Source organism: Stenella coeruleoalba (assembly GCF_951394435.1).
Source record: "Stenella coeruleoalba genome assembly, chromosome: 1".
NCBI classification, from domain to species: domain Eukaryota; kingdom Metazoa; phylum Chordata; class Mammalia; order Artiodactyla; family Delphinidae; genus Stenella; species Stenella coeruleoalba.
In genome coordinates this window covers 144,678,902-144,701,878 of record NC_137169.1, presented here as the reverse complement: position 1 = coordinate 144,701,878, position 22,977 = coordinate 144,678,902, and the positions used below count along the sequence as shown (strand labels likewise).

General features: G+C 46.8%; 1 protein-coding gene across 4 annotated transcripts in view; it reads left to right on the top strand.

Annotated features, from left to right (window-relative positions):
- The window catches only part of SUSD4 (sushi domain containing 4), a 275,118-nt gene that overhangs the window by 202,640 nt on the left and 49,501 nt on the right, over positions 1–22,977 (top strand). For all 4 annotated transcript variants that reach the window (XM_079916394.1, XM_079916392.1, XM_079916391.1 and 1 more), the window contains exon 3: positions 17,723–17,935. In XM_079916394.1, coding sequence (XP_079772520.1) covers positions 17,723–17,935 — 213 coding nt within the window. The remainder of the gene's footprint in view (positions 1–17,722; positions 17,936–22,977) is intronic.

The following is a 22,977-nucleotide window of genomic DNA, read 5'->3' as shown; positions in this document are numbered from 1 at the left end:
AGTTTTCAAAGCACTCAGGGATCCTTACCTCTCCAGGTGCCCCGCAGCTCTGAGATGTGGACAGGGTCATTCCAAGACCCTCTTTTTTAGATAAGGGAAGGAAGATCTGGAATCTTCTGTAATTTGCTGAAGGTCATGGGTCACTGCAGTGACGGAGCCAGCCTAGCAGCTGTGATTTACCGGCTCCTCTCCCCATCAGAGTGAGCGAGTGCTCTGCATCCCTTTTTTTCTCTCGTGCAGAGTTGAGGCCAGAGCAGCTTTAGTTCCCAGCCTATCCTATTTGCCAGCTAATGAGACAAATTGTAGGCACCATAAAAATTAAATAGCAGCTGGTTCATTTTCTTCCTGTCCAACTTTGAAATTATGACAATCTCATCTACATGGTTGCTCAAGGTATGTGTGTCTGGGTCTGCACAATCCAAGAATCCTTAAATGCACCCAGAATCAGATTTTTGTGTTTTTTTCAGATTGGCTGGTATAAAAGATTTTGAGCACCACCTCTCATGAACCAAATGGAGTACATGATTCCTGCTCACCCTTGTTAGCTACTAATTAATAATACCTCACAGGTGGAGGCAATACCTGCGGCTTCTCGCTGAAATAATAGTGAAGAGATGAAATTAGAAAATGAATTGCGCGTAGAGAAAATTAGCAAACAGACAAATCCTAGAGCACAAAGTTCTCTGCTGTTCTTCCAGCCATAAGAAGCAGCAGAGATAGCGAGCAAGCCTCAGCTTTCCCTAAGTGCAGATTTTTCTATTTTGTTTTGTTTTTTGGCCAATAATGATGGTATAGGCTGCATGTGGACACTCAAGAAAGGACGATTTACTTGCTTCTATGTTATAGAAGTTTGGGATTTTATAAATTTTGCAAGAAAAATAAATAATCACAAAAAACCCAAACCTATTGCTAAATAAAAAAGTTATCTAATTGCATTTTTCTTTGCATTCATGTTATGCATTTATTCCTCTATTCAACTGCTCACAGACACCCTCTACCTCCTTCACAACTGTAAGACTGTAACATGACATTTAAAACCATAAATTAGGGTAGAAGTCTGCAGATAAAAAAGGGCCAACGGGGGCTTCCCTGGTGGCGCAGTGGTTGAGAGTCCGCCTGCCGATGCAGGGGACACGGGTTCGTGCCCCGGTCCGGGAAGATCCCACATGCCACGGAGTGGCTGGGCCCGTGAGCCATGGCCACTGAGCCTGCGCGTCCGGAGCCTGTGCTCCGCAACAAGAGAGGCCACGACAGTGAGAGGCCCGCCTACCACAAAAAAAAACAAGAGAGAGAGAGAAAACATGTTACTTAAAAAACAAATATTAAAAAAAAAAAAAAAAGGGCCAACGTTTCGATACCCTTTAGTAACTATGATTTTTTTTCGAAGCAAAGCTGCTCGTCAGTAGCCCCAGGCTGCCTGGAGAATGTCTTATGTCATTGGTAGCGTTTCCCTCTATCCTCCAGGTAGCGTGTAGGCTAAGATCAGAGGGAAGGATATTTGTTTGGGGAGCCAGTGGTATTTTGTCAAACCATTTCTGATTCACCTCCTTTCCTCACAAACCCACTAGCTCCATTGACAGCATATTTATAATACAGTGTTTCAGAAATTAAGTAATTTCAGACAGGATGTAGCGGTTCATTTTCAGTCCTGACCAGACGGCTGTGTTATCCTGTTATATCCTCGGCATCCATCTGTTCTGCCTCTCTCCTAGTCTCCTGGTGCCTGCCCAGGGTGAGCACCATTTATTTTCAGGGTGCAGGCACCCCTCTTGGGGAGCAGAGCTATAAACCACGCCAGCACAATTCTAGATGTTAACAGCCCTTAGACGTTCACCGCAGACCTTCAGAGCCTTGGGCACTCAGAGTTAATGCCGCTCCTTGGGCAGGGAGATGATTTAGGGGGACCACTAAAGGGACATTCTGTTATTTGCAGGAGCCTCTGTGGAATTCATACCCACCAAGGCAGAGCTAGTCGTCAGTACCGCGTTCCTCTAGAATGTCACAGCTTTGTTCTGTCTTGAATCTTTGAGACTGTGTGTGTCTGTGGAGAGCCCCATGGGCCAGCTCTCACCCACCTCAAATTTAACGCACCCTTGCCATTAGTGTTCACTTTTAAAAAATAACATTTGTTTCTTGATGATAAATATTCATTGCAGAGAATTTGGAAAGTAGAGAAATGTATAAAAAAGAATATAAAGATCACCCATCAGCCTTCAATCCCAAGTAACAGTTAATATTTTGGAACATTTCATTTTTTTTTTTCTGTGCAAATGCATCCTTTTTGTATAGTTAAAAAAAAGGTTCGTGCAGTATACACTTTTTGGTGTTTTGTTTTTTTTCATTAACTACATGTGGGGAATTGTCCCATAATCATTAACATTGAATGATCAGCACGTCCTCACAATGTAATTTTAATGGGTTCAGAGTGTTTTGTCGTATGAACAGATACTAGCAATTATTATGGTCCAGGTGCCGAATGTACAGGTGCTCCTGAGAAAATGCTATATGACCAACATGTTTGCAAACTGGGATGCTGTGAATTTTATACAAGGGTCCCCAGTCGAAGAATACAGGGAGTGCACATTCTTGCTGCAGCCCAAGGCCATAGCACCACTGCTGTGCTCAAGAAAACATCGTGGCATTAGGCATCACGACAGAGGTAGGCTCTGACACCAGGGCACCATCCGGATTCACTGCCCTCTCTGCCTGGTTAAAGGCACTGTGCCAGTGCCTGTCTAGCCTAAGGAGAGGGATGCCTTTGCAGGACCACAGGACCCAGTAAAAGATAAGATGTGCAGCCTTTTCAAGCTGAAGGTCCATCTCTAACTCGTCACCAGTGGGCCACAAGTGAGGCCACCCAGTCATCCCAGGCAAGCCCTGGTGCCGGAGTTCATGGGCACACCGGATGTTACAACTCAACCACAGAATGCTGAGTGATGTGACGCTTTGTAAAGCACCATAGGTCACGTGGGGAAACCAGATTAGCTGTGCTTTGTGAATGATACAGTAAGGTCAGAATACTCTGCCCATCAAAGACATGTCAGGGGGTTATCCCAAAAGACTAGTCCTTTTGGTGGAGCACATCTTATCCGCAGGGATGACTTTCACCCAGGCCCCGTGCATTCTGGGATAGCTGCGACCTGGGTGGCTTCTCCCTGTTCGAACCAAACTTACACCCCAGGAGCGAGGCTTCGCGTGGAAACCAAGAGGGAGGAAGTGGCACAAATTCCTGTATTTCTCTAGAGCAAATGTAGTTTGCTTTGAGCCCCTAACTGCCTGGGTGATGAGAAGTTCAGTCTCTGTGTGCGCGCGTGTGGGGGACATGGGAGGCTCCTTCTCCACATCCGCATCCGTTGCATCCCACAAGAGTCCTGGGCTTCTGCGGTGCCAGCCAAGGAGAGCACTTGACCGCTGCTGTGTTGCCATCCCTTTCTCAGCTGCCCGGGTACCTCCAGCCAGGGTCTCCGGTCCTGCTCCTCTGGGAGGGCTCAGGCTGCCCCCAAAGCGCCCCTCAAAGCTGAGCAAGACCCCAGGTACCAGCGCTCTTGGCCCTGGCGTAGCACCCGTGCAGCCCCTGATCCCCTCCTATCCCTGGAGAAGCCCTCCAGAGCCTCTGTCTCCCCGACCCTGGCCCCTTCCTGCTTCCTCCAGCCTAAGCTTTCTTCTGTGACAAAAGTAACTGATCACGAGTAGGTAGACAGCACCGTGAAAGGCATAAATGGAATACTCGGCAGCCTTTCAGAAGAAGGAGGCTGATCTCCACGTGGTGGGCTGTGAGACGGCTGGGAACACGTGCGAACTAGGTTGCCTCTTTCGAGTTTCACTTTGAAGCCCTTTTGGCCTGTTGCGGGGAGGTTTTGGTAATGTCTTAGCCTGCTGTGCTCTGAGAGGGTCTGTTAGAAGAGGGAGAGGAAAACAACTCTCTATGCATCAGAAGAGCAATGTTCCCCCAATTTTTATAGTCAGAGAAGAAGCACACACTCTACAAGTCTGTTCGAATGAATTCACACAGCTCTCCTAGTTAGAGGAAATCCTTTAGATTTAACAGTCTGATCCCCGTACGTTTTCCTGGAGGTACATTTTGGTAATGGTCCGAGGTAAAGGTGCCCTCATGGCAAGATGCCCGTTCCAGCAGGGGGCAATGTAGTGTAGTCCCTCTTTGAGGTTTGCCTTCTGCCCTCCAAGTAGGAAGAAGCCTGGATTAGGAATCTGGACCCTGTGTTCTAATCCCTCACTTAGGGATTCATTGTGTGAGTCTGCACAGTCATTTAAACTTTCTGTCACAAATTTCTCAGCTAGAAAATGAGGGGGAAATTATTTAGGTGACCTCTAAGATTGCTTCCTGCAATAACATTCTGTAATTTCTGTATTGCTGGAAAGTTCCAGCTTATATATACTTGCATACTGTTTTGTAGTTTTCAACATAATTTTATAAAGATCCCATTTGACTTAAATAGCCTTGTAAGGGAGATAGGTGATAAAACTGTATTTAAAATACCTTGCCATTTAGTAATCTAAAAAAAAAAAAAAGGTTCTGAAGAACCCAGGGCCAGGACAGGAATAAAGACACAGACGTAGAGAATGGACTTGAGGACGTAGGGAAGGGTAAGCTGGGACGACGTGAGAGAGTGGCATGGACATATATACACTACCAAATGTAAAATCGATAGCTAGTGGGAAGCAGCCGCATAGCACAGGGAGATCAGCTCAGTGCTTTGTGACCACCTAGAGGGGTGGGATAGGGAGGGTGGGAGGGAGACGCAAGAGGGAGGAGATATGGGGATATATGTATATGTATGGCTGATTCACTTTGTTATAAAGCAGAAACTAACACACCATTGTAGAGCAATTATACTCCAATAAAGATGTTAAAAAAATAAATTTAAAAAATAAAATAAAATACCTTGCCATTTAAATACGTGATCCTGACACATTCAGATATAGGAGCTGCTGGCACAAATCCCAGCAAGGAGAAGAGTGTGGCTTTGACCGAAGATAGCTGAATCCGAGGAGGACAGAACAGAAATGGTGGTTCCTGGAACATATGGGCACGTTTTGTATGGTGACTTAATATAGGTGATGGAAACAGGATTTTCCTTGAGCTAAGGGCATCTTAAAAACAGAGAAAGAAACGAACAAAAAACCCAAAACAGAGCCCTAATCTCTTTGTTACTTGCATGTACCAAGGTTTACCTGTTAATAGGACTGAAGACTGTCTTGGTGATAAAAGAAGACAGTCTTCTTGCACGATCTGGTCCTCACTCAGCAGCTTCTTTTCCATCTTCTATTTTGTTTTGTATCTTGCTCTTCCTGGCTGTCCCCACATGATGAAAAAGTCCCAGTGGCACTTGAGAATGTAAATAAAGGTTAGAAACCTCACGATCTGGACTCTAGTTGGTGACTGAACCATTCAAGGGAGGGAATATACAGTGTTTTTGAAAAGATTGTGGGTACTGTTAGAAAAGTTAGTACTGTTAACAGTTGGATTTTTATACAGTGGCTGGGAAAGTGAATCCTATCAGACTGTTATCTTGATCTCACAGGGTTGGCGTGTGGGTGAAATGAGATTGTGTATGTAAAACACTTTGTAAACTGTAAAGTTCTCTCCATGTGGAAAACAGTTTTCAAATTGCTCTAAAGCTGTTGATTACAGAAAAGAAAGGGAATTTGATTTTTAATTACCTCTTTATTTAAACAAATTTTAATTGAAGTATAGTTGATTTACAGTGTTGTGTTAGTTTCTGGTGTACAGCAAAGTGCTTCAGTTATACATATATATTCTTCTTCAGATGCTTTTCCATTATAGGCTATTACAAGATATTGAATATAGTTCCCTGTGCTATATAGTAGGACCTTGTTGTTTATCTGTTTTATATATAGTAGTCTGTATCTGCTAATCCCACACTCCTAATTCATCCCTCCCCTACCATTTCTCCTTTGGTAACCTTAAGTCTGTTTTCTAAGTCTGTGAGTCTGTTTCTGTTTTGTAAATAAGTTCATTTGTATCATATTTTAGATTCTACATATAAGTGATACCATATGATATTTGTCTTTCTCTGTCTGACTTCCTTTACTTAGTCTCTAGGTCTAAGCAATCTTAGAAGTCACCTAAATAATTTCCCCCTCATTTTCTAGCTGAGAAATTTGTGACAGAAAGTTTAAATGACTGTGCAGACTCACACAGTGAATCCCTAAGTGAGAGATTAGAACACGGGGTCCGGATTTCTAATCCAGGCTTCTTCCTACCTGGAGGGCAGAAGGCAACTTAATCTCTAGGTCCGTCCATGTTGCTGCAAATGGCATTATTTCATTCTTTTTTATGGCCGAGTACTATTCCATTGTGTATATATATAAACCACGTCTTCTTTATCCATTCACCTGTGAATGGACATTTAGCTTACCTCCACGCCTTGGCTATCGTAAATCGCGCTGCTATGAACATTGGGGTGCATATGTATCTTTTCGAACTATAGTTTTCTCCGGATATATGCCCAGGAGTGGGATTGCTGGATTATATGGTAGCTCTATTTTTAGTTTTTTTAAGGAACCTCCATACTGTTTTCCATAGTGGCTGCACCATTTTACATTCCCACCAACAGTGTAGGAGGGTTCCCTTTTCTCCACACCCTCTCCAGCATTTAGTGTTTGTAGATTTTTTGATGATGGCCATTCTGACCGGCGTGAGGTGATACCTCATTGTAGTTTTGAGTTGCATTTCTCTAATAATTAGCGACGTTCCCTTTTCACGTGAAGGGAATTTGATTTTTAGGAAGTAACAAATAACCACAAGCATTCTGAAAGTGTGTTCTAGGATTTTTTTTTTTTTTTAACCAACCACGCATTACCTTCTGGGCCTCTTCAGTCTGAGTGCTTGTGCTTGGGGAAGTTTCTACCAATTTTTATCAAAAAGTGACTAGAAATCATGGAATTTGGCAGTGGTAGAGATCTGATAAATCATCCAATTACCTCATTCAGTGATAAGATGTTAAAACCCAAGAAGATCGCGTTATTTATCCAGGGTCACAGAGCCAGCTAGACAGGTCACCTCATTATACTCAATAAGGATTGGCTTTCGAAAAGAGCCACACTTTTAGCTTCTCAGTCAGTTTTTCAATGTAGCCTTGGCTTCTTCAGATGTTTCGTCAACTGGTCATCCTAAAGTTTATATCAACTGTGAACCTTCCATGCCACCATGTTCCCTTCTTCTTCCCAGCTGGTGGAAGAAATCCTCAGATTTTTCTGCCGAATGGTTTATTTCAAACAGATGAAGGTTTATTCTGTTTTTCCCTGTTATGATATCACCATCTGGAATAAGTTTATTATGTTGCTGGACATGCTTTTAGGGAGCAGTATCATGAAGCTAGAGTGAAATCACATTAGGAGTTAGCATTGTTCTCAGTTTTGTTGGAGCCGAAACTGAGTGAAAGGACTTAGGAATAATTGAGTAATCAGAGCGAATTAAATCAAGAGGAGAAAAATACCAGTTCTGGCATCCAGTGGGGAGTGCTCTGACTGCCACATCTGTAGTCTCTATCCATTTTAATCAAGTCGAAATTATGCTATTAAGACTTATTTTTGCTACACTTACTTGCTCCGACGTAGCCGATGTTATATTCATCTCTGGATATTTCTTGAAACATTAAAACATTCTCCCTATTTCTTGGGAAATGTTACCTAACTTGATTCCCATACAAATATTCCAAGTTTCTATTATGTCTGTAACTGTGTATGCAGTATTCAGTGTAGATTCTGGGTAATGGAATCCAAAATACTGAGTTTTCAACCCACCTAGATAAATCCTGAACCCCCCAACACATTGTTGGTTCTTCCAAAAACTAGGTTTAAGTGATATCCTGTTAGTATAAATTTGCTATCATAAGTAGTAGACGGTACACAGCTAGTAGTACACAGCTAGAAAATGGCAGAGTCAGGATTCAAAGTACACAGTCTCGCTGCAGAACCTGAGCCCTTAAGCACCCACTACGTTATTTGAAGTAAATGTATGTTATCCCGTGGAACGACAAGGTGGAGTATATTTAAAGCAGTGTTTTTCAAACCTTTTTGACTGTGAACCACTGAAAGAAATATATTTTCCATTGCAGACCAGCATGTGTGCACAAGCAGAACTAATAAAACCACACAAAACAGTACTCACGCTTACCGTGGAGGATGCACTCTGACTTCTCCTTTCTCTTTCATTTCTAAAAAGTGCTGGCTGTGACCCTTAAAATTGATTTCGTGACCTACTGCAAGGCCACAGCTTGTAGATCAAAAACTCAAGGTCCTAAATGCAGGCTGGCTCTGCAGGAAGTCCCAGTTCATGCCACCTGCTGAGTGAGTGCCCTTGGCTCCTTCCCCCAGCGCCCAGCACTGTTTGTTGAGTGAGTGTATACACAGATTATATTTTCCTTTCCCCATCTCTGTTTTAGTAAGTGCCCTCTCCCCTTCCTTCTTTTTCTTTTTAAAAACAAAAAGCTGAAATTTTGCCAAACGTGGAGATGATTTAGACTGGGACAGAGGAGGTCAAGAAACACTGACTAATGATCTTGTTAGGGAGATATGGGTTGTTAATGAATCTTTATAAAGCAAATTACATTTTCACATTGATTTTAATTGTAATTTCCACAGTGTTAAATTGTTAACTTGCTGTTTCTACCGCATTCTGACTCTGGGGCCTCCTCTTATCCCAGCAAGGGTCTTCCGTGGCCCACTCTGGCTTCCCTCCTCCTGGTGGGTTCACTTGGGAGGGGCCTACCAGCTCCTTGATCTCCATAAGAGTTGAGGCATTCCAGCAGCCTTGGGGCCCGGGTTACTCAGTCCTCCTAGCATTTCCTGGAAGATGTTTGGCAGCCCCTAAACTATCTAGCACTTGCGGGGCGGGGGGGGGATCCTCTAATTGTTTGAGCCTGACCTTGGCTCAGGACGGACCTCCAGAATATGTAGAACTTCTCTAGGATCTCAGGCTCAGAAGGAACACCCATTGATATTCAACTCCAGTGTGGCAACACCTTGAAGGGATGTCAGGAGCCTCTGATGGGCTGACAGGCAGAGAATGGACCAGCCCCAAAGTGCAGTTGGCCGCCAGGTGGCCGGAAACTTCTGGCACATCAGGTAGTTCTATGTTATCAGGTCACCTATAGCCGACCTGATACACAGGAGCTCTGTGTTTGAAAATACTGATGTTAGAGAATTGATCTATTTGCTGAATAGATTTTGCCTAATACGATTTCTGTAGTATTGCCTCTATCTTCTTCTTCTTTTTGTTGCTGATGCCTTGTTACAGATACAGCACCAGCTCACACAGTTTCTGGAATAAGGCAGGCTATCAATACATGTGTTCGTTTAATAAATGAATTAAAGTAGTTCTAAGAGCAAGGGATTCTTGAGACGGTGGGGGAGATCAAGGTGAGGTGTGTGTTGGCAGTAAAGAGACGGTCAGAGGGTCCCCTCATCAACAGACCCTCAGGACCTTCCCAATGCATTTTAGCTTGTAATTCAGCAAGCCCAGATAATTAAACTTTCAGAATCTTTAAGAATAGGTTTTTTTGAAGATTTTTCTCTAATGCGGCAGAAGCATTCCCTTCCTGGTATAAATGCTTTTTGAAGCCCAGTAATATTTTACTAGTTAGGTGGTTTAAAAGAAACTTGGTCTGCGTTGCCGGTGATGAGAAAAAGACAGATTTTAGCCCAAGGCAGCTGGAATTGGAATGTTCACATCTAATGGGGGAAAAACCCTTACGTGGCCAAGAGGGACTTCCTCAAGCTTACTACATCCTTCTCCATTTATTCTTTTGCTGTCGAGGGCAATAGGCTCTCCACTCACCAGGACTAATTCTGTTTCATGAAACTGATATCTGAGGTTAGATCGTGATCTCCTCAAGAGCATTTTTCATCACCAGAAATGCTCTTCAGATCCCTGTTGTGGTCAATAGCTGTCTGGTGGCTGACTGCCTGGATTCTTGAATGTTTTGGGGGACCATAAAGGTTCCCCAGCCTCTTCATTCTGAGACGGTGTGCTGGGAGGTGTCAGCTTTGGGGGGAACCACGAGGATTTACGTCCTATTGAATCATTAACTGTTTCACCGTTGCTATTGGCTCAGTCCTGTTTTAACTGATACAGGGACTCAAAAACATTTACGAATATTCTTGCCCTCACAGAGTTTAGGATTCATGAAGATTCGAGTCATTCACAAACGTGAAATACGACAAGAGAAGGACCTTCTCACTAAGTAAATGCATAAAAAATCAATTTCTGTGTCTCTATTCTGTTTCTTCCCCCAAAGACTCATATAGCAGTTTACAGGGAGACGGAAGCCCGGTCCTAGTTTGAATTGATTTGGCTACATTTGATACACTCTTCCTTTCTAGGATATGACTTTTCAGTTATAATAAGCCAAAAGATTGCTTTTCACACCTCTTTCATTTTTACGATTCTTTTCAAAGACTTCCGTTGCTCACAGTAAAACTGTCCGGTAGGTTTCAGCAGACTCAGAAGTATCCGAATCAGAAGTGTCAAGACTTCGTAATGAGATTGAGGCCGGATGCGTTTCTTTGTGTGTGAAGACGGGGATTCTCTCAATCCCACCGAGAGCAAGTTCAAATTACAATCCTACCTGTGACTTGTTCCTGGGCTCACAAACAGTAAGCAGGAAAATCAGTGCCAGTAATGGAGACGCCAGGACTCAAGAGTGTGACACAGGCTGAGAAAGCACCGGAGGGCACCTCAGGCCAGGACTCTACAGCATGCCGTTCAGACCCCAGGCCCCAGGCGCTGCCGCCGCCCCTGCCACTGTGACCCGACTGCCTCAATGGGCTGCTTACCTGAACTCAGGGGTCCAGAGAGAAATATCATCCTCTGGAGTGTGGGGACAGTCAGCATCCGTGTTCCTCTTGTTTGTAAAGTGCACGAGTACCTTTAGGAAGACTGTCTTAGTCTGGGTTCTCCAGAGAAAACAGAGCCCATAGGAGATAGATCCCATGCATGCACTCTAAGGACTTGGCTAATGCAGTTATAGAGGCTGGGAAGTCCAAGATCTGCAGTTGGCAACCTGGAGACTCAGGAGAGCCGAGGGTGTAAGTTCCGGTCTGAATCCGCAGGCCTCAGAACCGGGAGAGCCCATGGTGTAAGTTCCAGTCTCAGTCTGAGTCTGATGGCAGGAGAAGATTGATGCGCCAGCTTGAAGACAGTCAGGAGAGAGCAAGAATTCTTTCTACTCTCCCTTTTATCTTCAGACCATCAACTGATTGGGTGAGGCCCACCCACGTAAGGGAGAGCAATCTGCTTTACTCAGTCTACCCACTCAAAGCCAGTCTCATCCAGAAACACCCTCAGAGACACAGCCAGAATAAATGTTTGATGAACTATCTGGGCATCTCCTGGCCTAGTCAAGTGGACATATAAAATGAACCATCACAAAGACGGTCTCTTGTAGATAGGTGTTGCACTCTGAATTGAATTTAGAAGCAACTGCTAGGGGATGCTGCTTCCAGGCATGTATGAAAATGGAATATTCCCTTTTCCTCCCACTCCCCCACAAAGAAACATATTGGAAGTCATGCTGTGAACTTTTTTCTCCATGCTGTGGCTACTTAGCTCCAAAGCATACATAGAATTTGAAGAATGGGGTGAAAGTGATGGAGACCTTAGGAGTATGGTTCCTGGGATAAGATGATTTGAGTGGTTATTTTCCACTCCTCTTCCCTAATCCCTAAAGCAGCCCCCCCCCCCCCCTTAATGGATGTGTGATCTGATGGGGCTGATCGTCAACATTTCAGAAAGGCATTAAGAGAACAGCTCTACAGAAGAATGACCTGGGCTGGGAACTGATCCGCTCAGGGGTGATTTGAAAAGTGGAGTCTGAAGACGTGGCAAGTCCTAGAAAATTACTATCTTGCTCCATGGGATTAGTTGTCCAAAATGAAGCATATTTCCTTCTTATACCATCCCATTTTCTGATTGCTCTCTTTTTACCACTTGTTCTTATTTCCCTCTTCCATGCCGAGGGCTGGATCCCACGGCCCACAGCACCCTGATCATCAGCGCTGTCCCAGGCATGGGAACAGAGCCGGAGGCTAGCAGTGGTGACATGGAAGCAGAGAAAGTGGATGGAAATGCTCTTTTTAAAAGGAAGGAATAAAGAAAGAAAGAGTACCGAGTCAGATTCATTGGGAAATTCTGCTGCTCTCCCGTCATCATTTCCACGACGCTCTCATCATTTATTTATTAGAGCAGGAGTCGTTTTTCTGGTGGATTCGGGGCTGCATCTTCAGCTCTCACTTGAATGATCTGTCCTTCTCTGAGAGAGAACAGCTCTGTGGCCCGGGGCACGGTGGTAGGGTGGTGGGACAAGTCGAGGGGTCAGTGCCTAGGACTTAGCAGTCCGCATGGCTCATTTGTGAGCAGGGGGTGACCAGCCCAAAGTGTGTGTGTGGTGGTGGGGGAGGCACAGATGTCTCAGGCAAATCCTTTGCGTAAACCTACCTTGGGCCCTACAGTGGAGACGGAGGAGGAAGGCTGAGGTGTCTGAGGATGTGGATTGGAAGAAGGGTATAAAAATCTAAGGAATGCAGTCTACTTAGGCTGGGAGACGAGAGGAAGGTGAGAGGGTGTTAGGAGAGAGTGTGTCTGTGCTGGGGGAGAGAAGACACACCTCCCTTGTCTATGGAATACATAAGCTTCTGGGACTATCAGAGTGATAGGTGTGACTGTTTGGTGGGATGGGGTGGGGATCTTTGCCTGATGAGTGCAGCAGAGCATGTGACTCCATCCATCCATCCACCCTCCATCCATCCATCCACCCTCCATCCATCCACCCACCCACCCTCCATCCATTCATCTTCTATTCATCCATCCAGCCATCCAGCCATCCACCCACCTATCCTCATCATCTATCCATCCATCCATCCATTCATCTCCTGTCCACCCATCCATCTATCTACCCACCTATTTTCTATCCACCCACCTATCCTCTATCCATCACCCATCTATCCATCCATCTATCCACCCACCAATCCTTCACTAGCAGCACTTGTGGAATGCTCACACTCACTATAGGAGGAAGTGAAGTATAGGACCCCATCTCCCCCTCCAGGAGTTCACAGCCCAGTGGGAGAGACAGCTAAGCAGACCAGCAATGACAGGGTGAGGGGCTGGCTGAGAGAGGTCAGCCCAGGTGCCTGAAGGGAGGAAGAAGGCTCCCAGGGGGAGGCGCTGTTTAAGCTGAGTCCTGGAGGATGAGCACGTTATGGGGCACATGCTTCCCTCATGGAGGTTCTGGCATAACTCCCCTTCCTGCCCCAGTGGAGGGCAATCCCTCCTCCAGGGTTTGGTCCCCTCCCTGCCCACATCCAGGTGCAGGGAACTTACCCCTCTTGCCTCCCCTTTGCTCCCCGTCATCTGCAATCTTTGTTTCTCCCTGCTGTGTAGAGACATATTCAAATCTCCTTCATCTTGTAATTTTATTACAACAATCAAACCCCTCCCTTGACCCTAATCCAGGGATAACTCCCAACCTGTGTTCTTTTGTTCACACTAAGCATCTGGAAAGAGAAGCCCATGCTTACTCTCACTGCCCCCCGCTAAACGTCAGCAGGCAGGCGTCCTCCCCCAGGGATAGTTCTTCCTTGTCCCTGAAGCTGCCTGGGCACTGGTCCCATCGCTCCCCGCCTCCAGCCACTGGATGCTTCTCAGACTTGGCCTAGTGGATCTTAGCTGACACTGCCGCCTGCTCCTTCCTTCCTGAACCCCTTTCCCTTGCTCCCATGACACAGTCAGGTCTTCCTTCTCCGCGGCCCTGTGTTCCCAGTGTCCTTTGTGGGTGCCTTGGCTGTCTCTCCGCTCACGCTGTGCTCGTTCCCGGGACGGTGCACCCGCCCATGCCCGCACCAGCCCAGGGCACCATGGAGCTTCAGACTCGGCCTCCAGCTCATCACTAGACATCTCTGCCTGGGTGTCCCCCCTCCACCAAGAACTCAAACTGCCCGGCCCCCCACCAGACATATCATTGCTGTCTTCACCTTGTCCTTTCAGTCTGAGTGCACGGCCCCGCTGTCTACGCCGTCGTCGACATCAGAACGTGGGCGTTATCCTAGATGCCTCTCTTTTAATTCATTCCCCTAACCCCGTCCTCCATCCAGTTGGTCACAGGTTTTGTGATTCTGTGTCCTTAGTGTCTCATGTGGCCCTATTTCTGTTCCATTGCGCCCGCCTTGGTTCTGACTCCTCGTTTCCCACCCAGTTCTGGCACGAGCCCTGAAGTCCCACAGTTCTCAGATGCCGGTCCTCCCTTGGGCAGGTGCGGGCCTAGCTGCCTAAGAGTCATTGAGAGAACTTTCTAAAACTCAAGACTTCTGGGTCCCAGCCCAGCCAGAGAGAGCCTGGATCCGTGAACGTCCTTTAACAAAGCTGCCCCGCTGCTCCTTCGGTGCAGCTGGTGGCCTGGAGACACTTCCGCTGAGCTTCCTGCCTCCTGCTTGGTCTAGATGAGTCCGTCCCCCTTGCGAGTACAGGAAAGATCATTCAACAAAACGAATCTGATCCCAGTCGTGTCTTTGTTCGAAGCTCTCAGTACATGGCATGCCCCTACCCCATACCTCCTCATTAAGTCCAGACCCTTAGCGAACACATTCAGCCTTCGGGATCTGCTGTCGCCGTCTCCTGCCCTCCCTTCGCCACCCTCCACCCCAGGGCTCCACCTATGGCGGTCACCCTGCCCCCAGCCTGGCAGAACGACCTCTTCCCTGAAATGTGCTCAGCGGCTTCCCACCTCCATGCCTTGTGACCTGCACCCCCCCAGTGCCCTTCCTCCCTCTGGCTGGCGGGTGTCTGCCTAGCTGTGAGCAGTCAGCCCCAGACCTTCCAGAGGGCTGTCCCCTCCTCTTACCCTCGGCTTGCCCTTCTGTGGCCGCCCAGTGACTGACACGGCCTCTGTTTGACTTACGGCGTGTGTGTCAGAGTGACTTTCACTCACAGACTGCCAGAAAGCGTCCAGACCGTTCATGTTTCTGTATGTTTATGCTTCTGGGCTTTCTGGGCTGGCATGGAATCACGAATTCCGTTGCTGCTAGTTGCCCCCTCAATACCATAATGGGTGTACGTTTAAAGGACCCACCCTGAGATGGCCAGACTCAGAAGGAAATCATTGACCTTCATCACTTAGGAAGCACTTGACAATTTACAGTGCTTTCCTTTGAAACGAAGACATGAAGCCATCCTGCTAGTACTTTATTGCCCTCCCCCCAGATGGGTATTAATCACCCTCCAAGGGGCTGGAAAACAGCCTCCACTGTCAGGGTGCTCACAGCGGGGCAGAGCTGCGGCTGCGTGTCAGGGGGGCTGAGAGGCTAGATGGTGTCCTTTGTCAAAGCGTCTTCTGTTTGATAAAGCATCAGACCTGCTCCCACTTAAAGATGTAATAGAGTCAGATGTGGACGCTCTCCACTTCCCTGCTTTCCTCCTTGACTTTTCACTTGGTCCACTGCCGCATGCCCTCGGCAGAGAGAGCACGTTATGACTGCTGGACCCGGTGCTGCCGCGGTGCCTACTGTGCTGTGTCCTGTGGCTTTCAGCACAGCGGTGCTGGCAGAATGTCCAGGGTCTTGAGGTCAGTTGGGGAGGACAGCAAGTGAGCCCTTCATGAGCCCATGGAAGTTGGGGTCAGGGAATCACCTACCAGCTGAGGACGTTTTGCAAGCCCAGTGTGTTACAGAGGATCAGATGTCTCATGAGTCTGACATCTGGGCATCGCCTGGAAACCACGTAAGTCCTCCAAGAGCCCTGGTGATACTGCCTGTCGGTCTGGGCTGAGATTTTCTAAGACGGCCCAGGCTATTCCTGTCCCTCTGCCACGTCTTGACCTGGCACCAGCAGCTGCGCTGGGGGCGGGGGTGGACGGGCACACCAACCCCCATCTGGAAGGAATCATGCATAGTTATTCTGGGTACCTTCTCAGGAAGGATTTGTTGGTTGATTTGGTAAGAAAATGGAGTAGAGGGCTTCGTAGCGCACAGAAGTTTGGGGCTCTCCGTCGCCTACATTGCTTTCCTTGGAGGGTACGTTGGAGCACTGTGCACATAGACGACCCATTCCTTATCCTTGGGGTCCCCCAACGAGCTCGTGACATCCACGAGCTCCGTGTGGCTACACAAAAGATCGTTCAAAAATGCAAATCTGGGGCTTCCCTGGTGGCGCAGTGGTTGAGAGTCTGCCTGCCAATGCAGGGGACACACGTTCGAGCCCTGATCTGGGAAGATCCCACGTGCCACGGAGCAACTGGGCCCGTGAGCCACAAATACTGAGCTCTGTGCATCTGGAGCCTGTGCTCCGCAGCAAGAGAGGCCGCGACAGTGAGACGCCCGCGCACCGCGATGAAGAGTAGCCCCCGCTTGCCACAACTAGAGAAAGCCCTCGCACAGAAACGAAGACTCAACACAGCCAAAAATAAATAAATGAATAAATAAAAAAAAAAAATGCAAATCTGGTCCCAGTCATGTCTTTGTCCGAAGCTCTCAGTGCGGGCCGTGACCCCAGCCCTCTCCTCCTCATTGAGGCCAGAGTCGGGCCTTCGTCCCAGCCGTCTGGCTGTCTCCCCCACCCCGACATCCAGTCAGTTGACAAGGGGCCCCTGGAACCGGGATGTCTCCCACTCTGGGGCCCTCCCTGCTGCTTCCAGCACTTTCCTGTGCTCTCAGGCCTACCACGTCTGATTGCACCATTGCCTGGGTCTCCTAGCCACACCCTGGGCCCTTTCTCCTCCACTTAGTCCCTCAGGCTGCTGTCCTGTCGGCCTCCTCGTCCCCACTGCCCAGCTCCATGGCCCCACACTGGCCTCCTCGCTCAGCCTGGCTTTCTAGGGTCACCCCAGTATGTCTCCCTCTCCCTTTTCCAACTCTGTTTATTCACTCATCAAACATTTATGGAGCACTTTCTAGGCGGAGCTGTGATAGGTTTCACAAGAGTGAAGAAGTCTCAAAACCTGTCCTCGAGGGGCTCATAACCCAGAATGAGAGGCGATCATTCTCCAAATGATTCAGTACAGGACTGTGTTCACGTTACAGTGGTGGAACGAATTGGGGGGGGCTGGGGGGACAGGGAGAGTGGGGTTAAGGAAGGCCTCCCGGAGGAGGAGATATGTAGACCAGGCCTGGCTGATGGGGGCGAGGGCAGGGGGCAGGGGAGGGTGGGCATCGCCAACCTGCCTCTTCTGCAAACCCTGTATCGCTCTCAGCCACCTGCTTGCTCTGCAGACACGCCCGCGGTCTCCCAGCCCGGCCATTGCGCAAGCCATTCCCCTGTGTCCCCCTTCACGAAGTTGGTTCTGTCCCTGAAGTCTTACCCGTCCTTCAAAGCCAGGCTCGGATTCCATCTCCCCCTTTCCTGACTACCTCTCCCTCCTCCGCTCCCTTCTGCATTTTGTACTTCAGTCTCGACATTACCATTTTGTATTCCTTTTGTTGTTTACTTTTCCTCATCTGCTACTCCTAGAAACTCTTTGAAGGGCTAACTTGCCGTGGAACTGAAATTACTAATGAGCGCTTTTCTAAGCAAAGAGCAAAGAGCAGTGTGAAATGTGCACTAGAGTGTTTATTTTCTTGGCTTTTTTATTGGTGGAGTTGGGTGGCCCATAGCATCGGAAAGAATACAGTGTCTGCCATTTATCATGGGAAACCTTCAGCATCCGAAGAATATATTCAGAGGCACCTTTTCTTCTCTCTGTCCATGTAGGGTTCGATGACCTTCAGGTGTGTGCTGACCCAGGCGTCCCTGAGAATGGCTTCAGGACGCCCAGCGGAGGGGTTTTCTTTGAAAGCTCCGTCACCCGATTTCACTGCCAAGATGGATTCAAGCTGAAGGGCTCTACAAAGAGACTGTGTATGAAACATCTGAACGGAACCCTAGGCTGGATCCCAAGTGATAAACCCGTCTGTGTGCAGGAAGGTAAAGTGCTCTCCTCCACCCCCTACCCCCATCCCATGGAAGCCACTCACGTGGTCAAGCTTGTGGCTGCAGGGGTATGAGCCTGTGTGCCAGACGGGGCAGTACCCTGGGCTGCTTTCTGTCTCAGGGCTGATCTTGCAGGCTGATGGAGGAGCACGCGTGTTCAGCAAGGGCTGGGGCAGGGGATAAATGCATCTCAGCATCAGGAGTAATCGTCTTCCTTTTCTTTCTCAATTACAACCCAATTTATCACCATTTTTGTCAATGCAAGAGAGCAACTCAGATAACATGAGGGCCATTTATTATTGGGCTGCCAACTCAGCATTCATTTCCATGTTACTCAATAAAAAGTGCAGTGAATATATTGGGCCAAAACTGTATATAATGATACAGAAGATGCATGTTACTCAGAGAATTAAATCAATTACTACTTATCAGTTCTGCGTTAGACATGATTCAGTTAAGGAAAGAAAGAACTGTGGCAAACAATGGTAGATTGACAAGGTAGACATTTACTTCTAGCAAGTATCCCTAAATTTATTGGTCGTGACAAGATATTCACTTACTCCTAGCAATTATCCCTAAGTCTATTGGTTGCAACAACTTTATATATGTATATATATATATTTTTTTGCTTGTTTGTTTTCACGCTATAGAGATACTTTTAGAGTTTAAAAGAATGCATTGAGTTTAACTAATTGGAATGCCAGTTGTTGATTATATATCTCTGATGATCAGCAAGGTTGAAGTAGGAATAGGCATGAATTAAGAATTAATTCTAGCCCCAAATTTCCGTGAGGCACAGAACTGATATCTCATCAAGTTCATTAGAAGAGAGTTTCACTTTCTCTTAACACCATTATTGATTTTATTTGGGGTTGGAGCTTTTATAATAATGCTATGTAAACTCTTATTCTGATTTAGTGTGTATCTTCTTTATGAAACTTTTAAAGTAATTTAATTTGGCAGGCATTGATCAAACATCTATTATGCTCCTCCTTTTGGAAATTATCAAGGATGGGTAAGGTGGTGTCTTACCCTTAAAGTACTTGCTACCTTTGCTTTTATTTTCAAGGTATTTTTTAAAAAGCCAAAATTATATAAAGAATTAAGGTTTTTAAAAGTAAATTTAGTTTTCCTCTTACATGCAGTCCATGCAAGCTATGATTTCTGTAAGATTCTATTAATTAAAAGTTTATTTACTATATAAGATAGATAGACAACAAGGACCTGTATAGCACAGGGAACCATATTCAACATCTTATAATAACCTATAATGGAAAAGAATCTGAAAAAGAATATATATAACAATCACTTTGCTGTACACTGGAAACTAACGCAACACTGTAAATCAACTCTACTTCAATTTAAAAAAAAAGCTTATTTAATTTGCATGTAAAGACTTTCCTGCTAAAACCCGTGGCCTAGGATACCCAGTGCTTAAAACCCAGACAAGCTCAAAAACATCAGAGAACAAAGAAAACAACAGGCTTCCTGAATATTGCCCAGAGATGAAGGCCCTCTGTTACTTGGTCATCCTGGAAAAAAAAAAAAAGTTTATCCCTTTTTAGATGAGCTTCTTTCCAACCTTGTACATAACAATGTAATACATAGTAATTCCAAGAAAGGGAGTGAAAAATCACCTTGGACTAGAGGCTTCTATTATATAGGTCTGCGTGCATAATTCTGAACACTTAGCCCCAAATGTGCTGGGAGGGGCTGTGTACCTGGGGATGGCAGTGGAGTGTCAGTTCTTTTATTAGGCAACTTAAAATAAGACCAGGTGCTTCCAAAGAACGTACCGAGATTCCTCATTTCCAGTCACGATGTTGTGCTCTCATCGTCATTTTACAGAGTTTGGAAGAACAGGTATTGCCTTTCTAAGTACGACGGTATAATTAATTATTTTTAATATAAATGGTGATCTTTGTTGGTCTTTGAAAGATCTGTATAAGGAGATCACTTTCGTTGCCCTCACGGTGGAGAAAATCATCACTGTTAGCAGCCTAAGCCTTCTGTATGTGGCTTGCAGGGGCGAGGGGCACACAGAAGTCAACTCCATGGATGTCGTAAAGCAGGGAAGAAGCTAAACTATTTTTCCCTGGAGTTGCGAATGGCCTTTACTCCCTGGTTAGGACTTATGCTGGGCTAATAGTAAGGGCTGCTCAATTCATTTGTTTCTGTTGTTAGGTAATTCTTTTTTTAAAAAATTTATTTATTTATTCATTTATTTAATTTTTGGCTGCATTGGGTCTTCGCTGCTCCACACGGGTTTTCTCTAGTTGCTGAGAGCAGGGACTACTCTTTGTTGCGGTGCACGGGCTTCTCGTTGTGGTGGCTTCTCTTGTTGCAGAGCACGGGCTCTAGGTGCACGGGCTTCAGCAGTTGTGGCACGCAGGCTCAGTAGTTGTGGCATGCGGGCTCTAGAGCGCAGGCTCAGTAGTTGTGGTGCACGGGCTTAGTTGCTCCGCGGCATGTGGGATCTTCCCGGACCAGGGCTTGAACCCGTGTCCCCTGCATTAGCAGGTGGATTCTTAACCACTGTGCCACCGGGGAAGCCCTGTTATGTAATTCTTAGAGGGCTAATGGATTTTTCTGCATGCTGGTGATAGTGATAACAATAAATTATCACATTTTTTAGGTCATTAGAGTTTAAAAGTACATTCAGATTCACTATCTCATTTAACAAGTACAACTGCCCTACAAGACAAGTCTTATTGTCCTCATTTCCTGATTAGGAAACTGAGGCTCAGAGAAGTTACTCGCTTTGTCAAAGTCACACAACTGATGGGTAAGCAGCAGATCTGTAACTCATTCTAAGCCAGCATTTTTCCTCTACAAGATTAAGTCTGACTTTCCTCTTGGTGTCACAAAAGCCCTACTGTAATCAGTTACGCAACAACACATTGTTATAACAAATGGCATCATCGACGTTCAGAGTCGAAGGGACTCTAGAAATTAGATAATCCAAGCCCTCGTTCTAATTTAGTTTTTGTTTGATCAGTAGGGAAACTGAGTCTCAGAGAAGTTAAGAGTCTTCCCAGACTTAAATGGTGATTTAGGGACACATCTGTTCTAGCCCAGGTCTTGTCACTGTTGCCTCGACTTCTTCCAGTCTTCCCTTGTCAGCCAGTTCTGCCTGAGATACAGATTTTAAAAAATAAGTTCATATGCATTAAAATGCTTTATAACAGTAAAGTGCTCTACAGAAGCAAGGTGGTATTAAAGCAAATATTTTCTTGTGCATTCACACAGATTCCCTCTCTTTTATTCTCCACTTCACCCTGCCACACATACCAGCCATCTCCCTTCTCTCCTTTTACTCCAATCTAAATGGTTTATTCCAGGCAAACTCACGTACAGAAGTTTGGACTTACAGAACTGATAATATAGGCAAGGAATTATTTTCCTGGCACCCAAAGCCTCCAGCCTAAGAAACATCTGTGCTTGTCAAAGCTGCTTCTGTAAGACTAGAGAGCCTGCACATCCCTGAGCAGGGGTGAGGATACTTTATGGTCCAGGGAGCAGGGGAGGTGACCAGTATGCTGGAGAGGGTACCATGGAGTTGGCAAAGGACTGAAAATATGGCCTGGGGGCACAGGACTGCTGACATACTAAGTACAGTGACTAAAGGCCAGGGGGACAGCCACCATCGGGGCCTCTTCCTTTCCAAAATCACTCAACTAGTCTACTGGGGGGCACTTTCCCTGCTAATACATCCCTTTCCCACACTTCATAAGAAAAAGTGTAGGTAAAGTCAGATTGACTTTGCATAAATTCATTTGAGGGGAGATCTTCAAGGTGGTGGAAGAGTAAGATGTGGAGATCACCTTCCTCCCCCCAGATACATCAGAAATACATCTACATGTGGAACAACTCCTACAGAACACCTACTGAACGCTGCAGAAGACCTCAGACCTCCCAAAAGGCAAGAACCTCCCCTCCTCACATACCTGGGTAGGGCAAAAGAGAAAAGAATAAACAGAGACAAAAGGATAGGGACGGGACCTGCACCACTGGGAGGGAGCTGTGGAGGAAAGGTTTCCACACACTAGAAGCCCCTTCGCGGGCGGAGACTGCAGGTAGCGGAGGGGGGAGCTTCGGGGGAGCTTCGGAGCCACGGAGGAGAGTGCAGCCACAGGGGTGCGGAGGGCAAAGCGGAGAGATTCCCGCACAGAGGATCGGTGCCGACCAGCACTCACCAGCCCGAGAGGCTTGTCTGCGCATCCGCCGGTGTGGGCGGGGCTGGGAGCTGAGGCTCCGGCTACTAAGGAGGTCAGATCCCAGGGGGAGGACTGGGGTTGGCCGCGTGAACACAGCCTGAAGGGTGCTAGTGCACCACAGCTAGCCGGGAGGGAGTCCAGAGACAGGCACGAACCACGGCTATCGGTGTGGACCCCAGAGACGGGCAGGAGACGCTAAGGCTGCTGCTGCCACCACCAAGAAGCCTGTGTGCGAGCACAGGTCACTATCCACACCTCCCCTCCCTGGAGCCTGTGCAGCCCGCCACTGTCAGGGTCCCGGGATCCAGGGACAACTTCCCCGGGAGAACACACGGCGCGCCTCAGGCTGATGTGACGTCACGCCGGCCTCTGCCGCGGCAGACTCGCCCCGTATCCATATCCCTCCCTCCCCCCCCAGCCTGAGTGAACCAGAGCCCCCGAAGCAGTGGCTCCTTTAACCCTGTCCTGTCAGGCGACCTACACGCAGAGGTGGGGCCAAATCCAAAGCTGAACCCCAGGAGCTGTGCGAACACAGAAGAGAAAGGGAAATCTCTCCCAGCAGCCTCAGAAGCAGTGGATTAAATCTCCACAATCAACTTGATGTACCCTGTTCTGTGGAATACACAGATTCCACAATAGAATCTGTGACAATAGAATATGTCTATTCATTGAATAGACAACGAATCATCCCAAAATAGAGGTGATGGACTTTTGGAACAACGATATATATATATATTTTTTCCTTTTTCTCTTTGTGAGTGTGTAAGTGTATGCTTCTTGGTATGATTTTGTCTGTATAACTTTGCTTTTACCATTTGT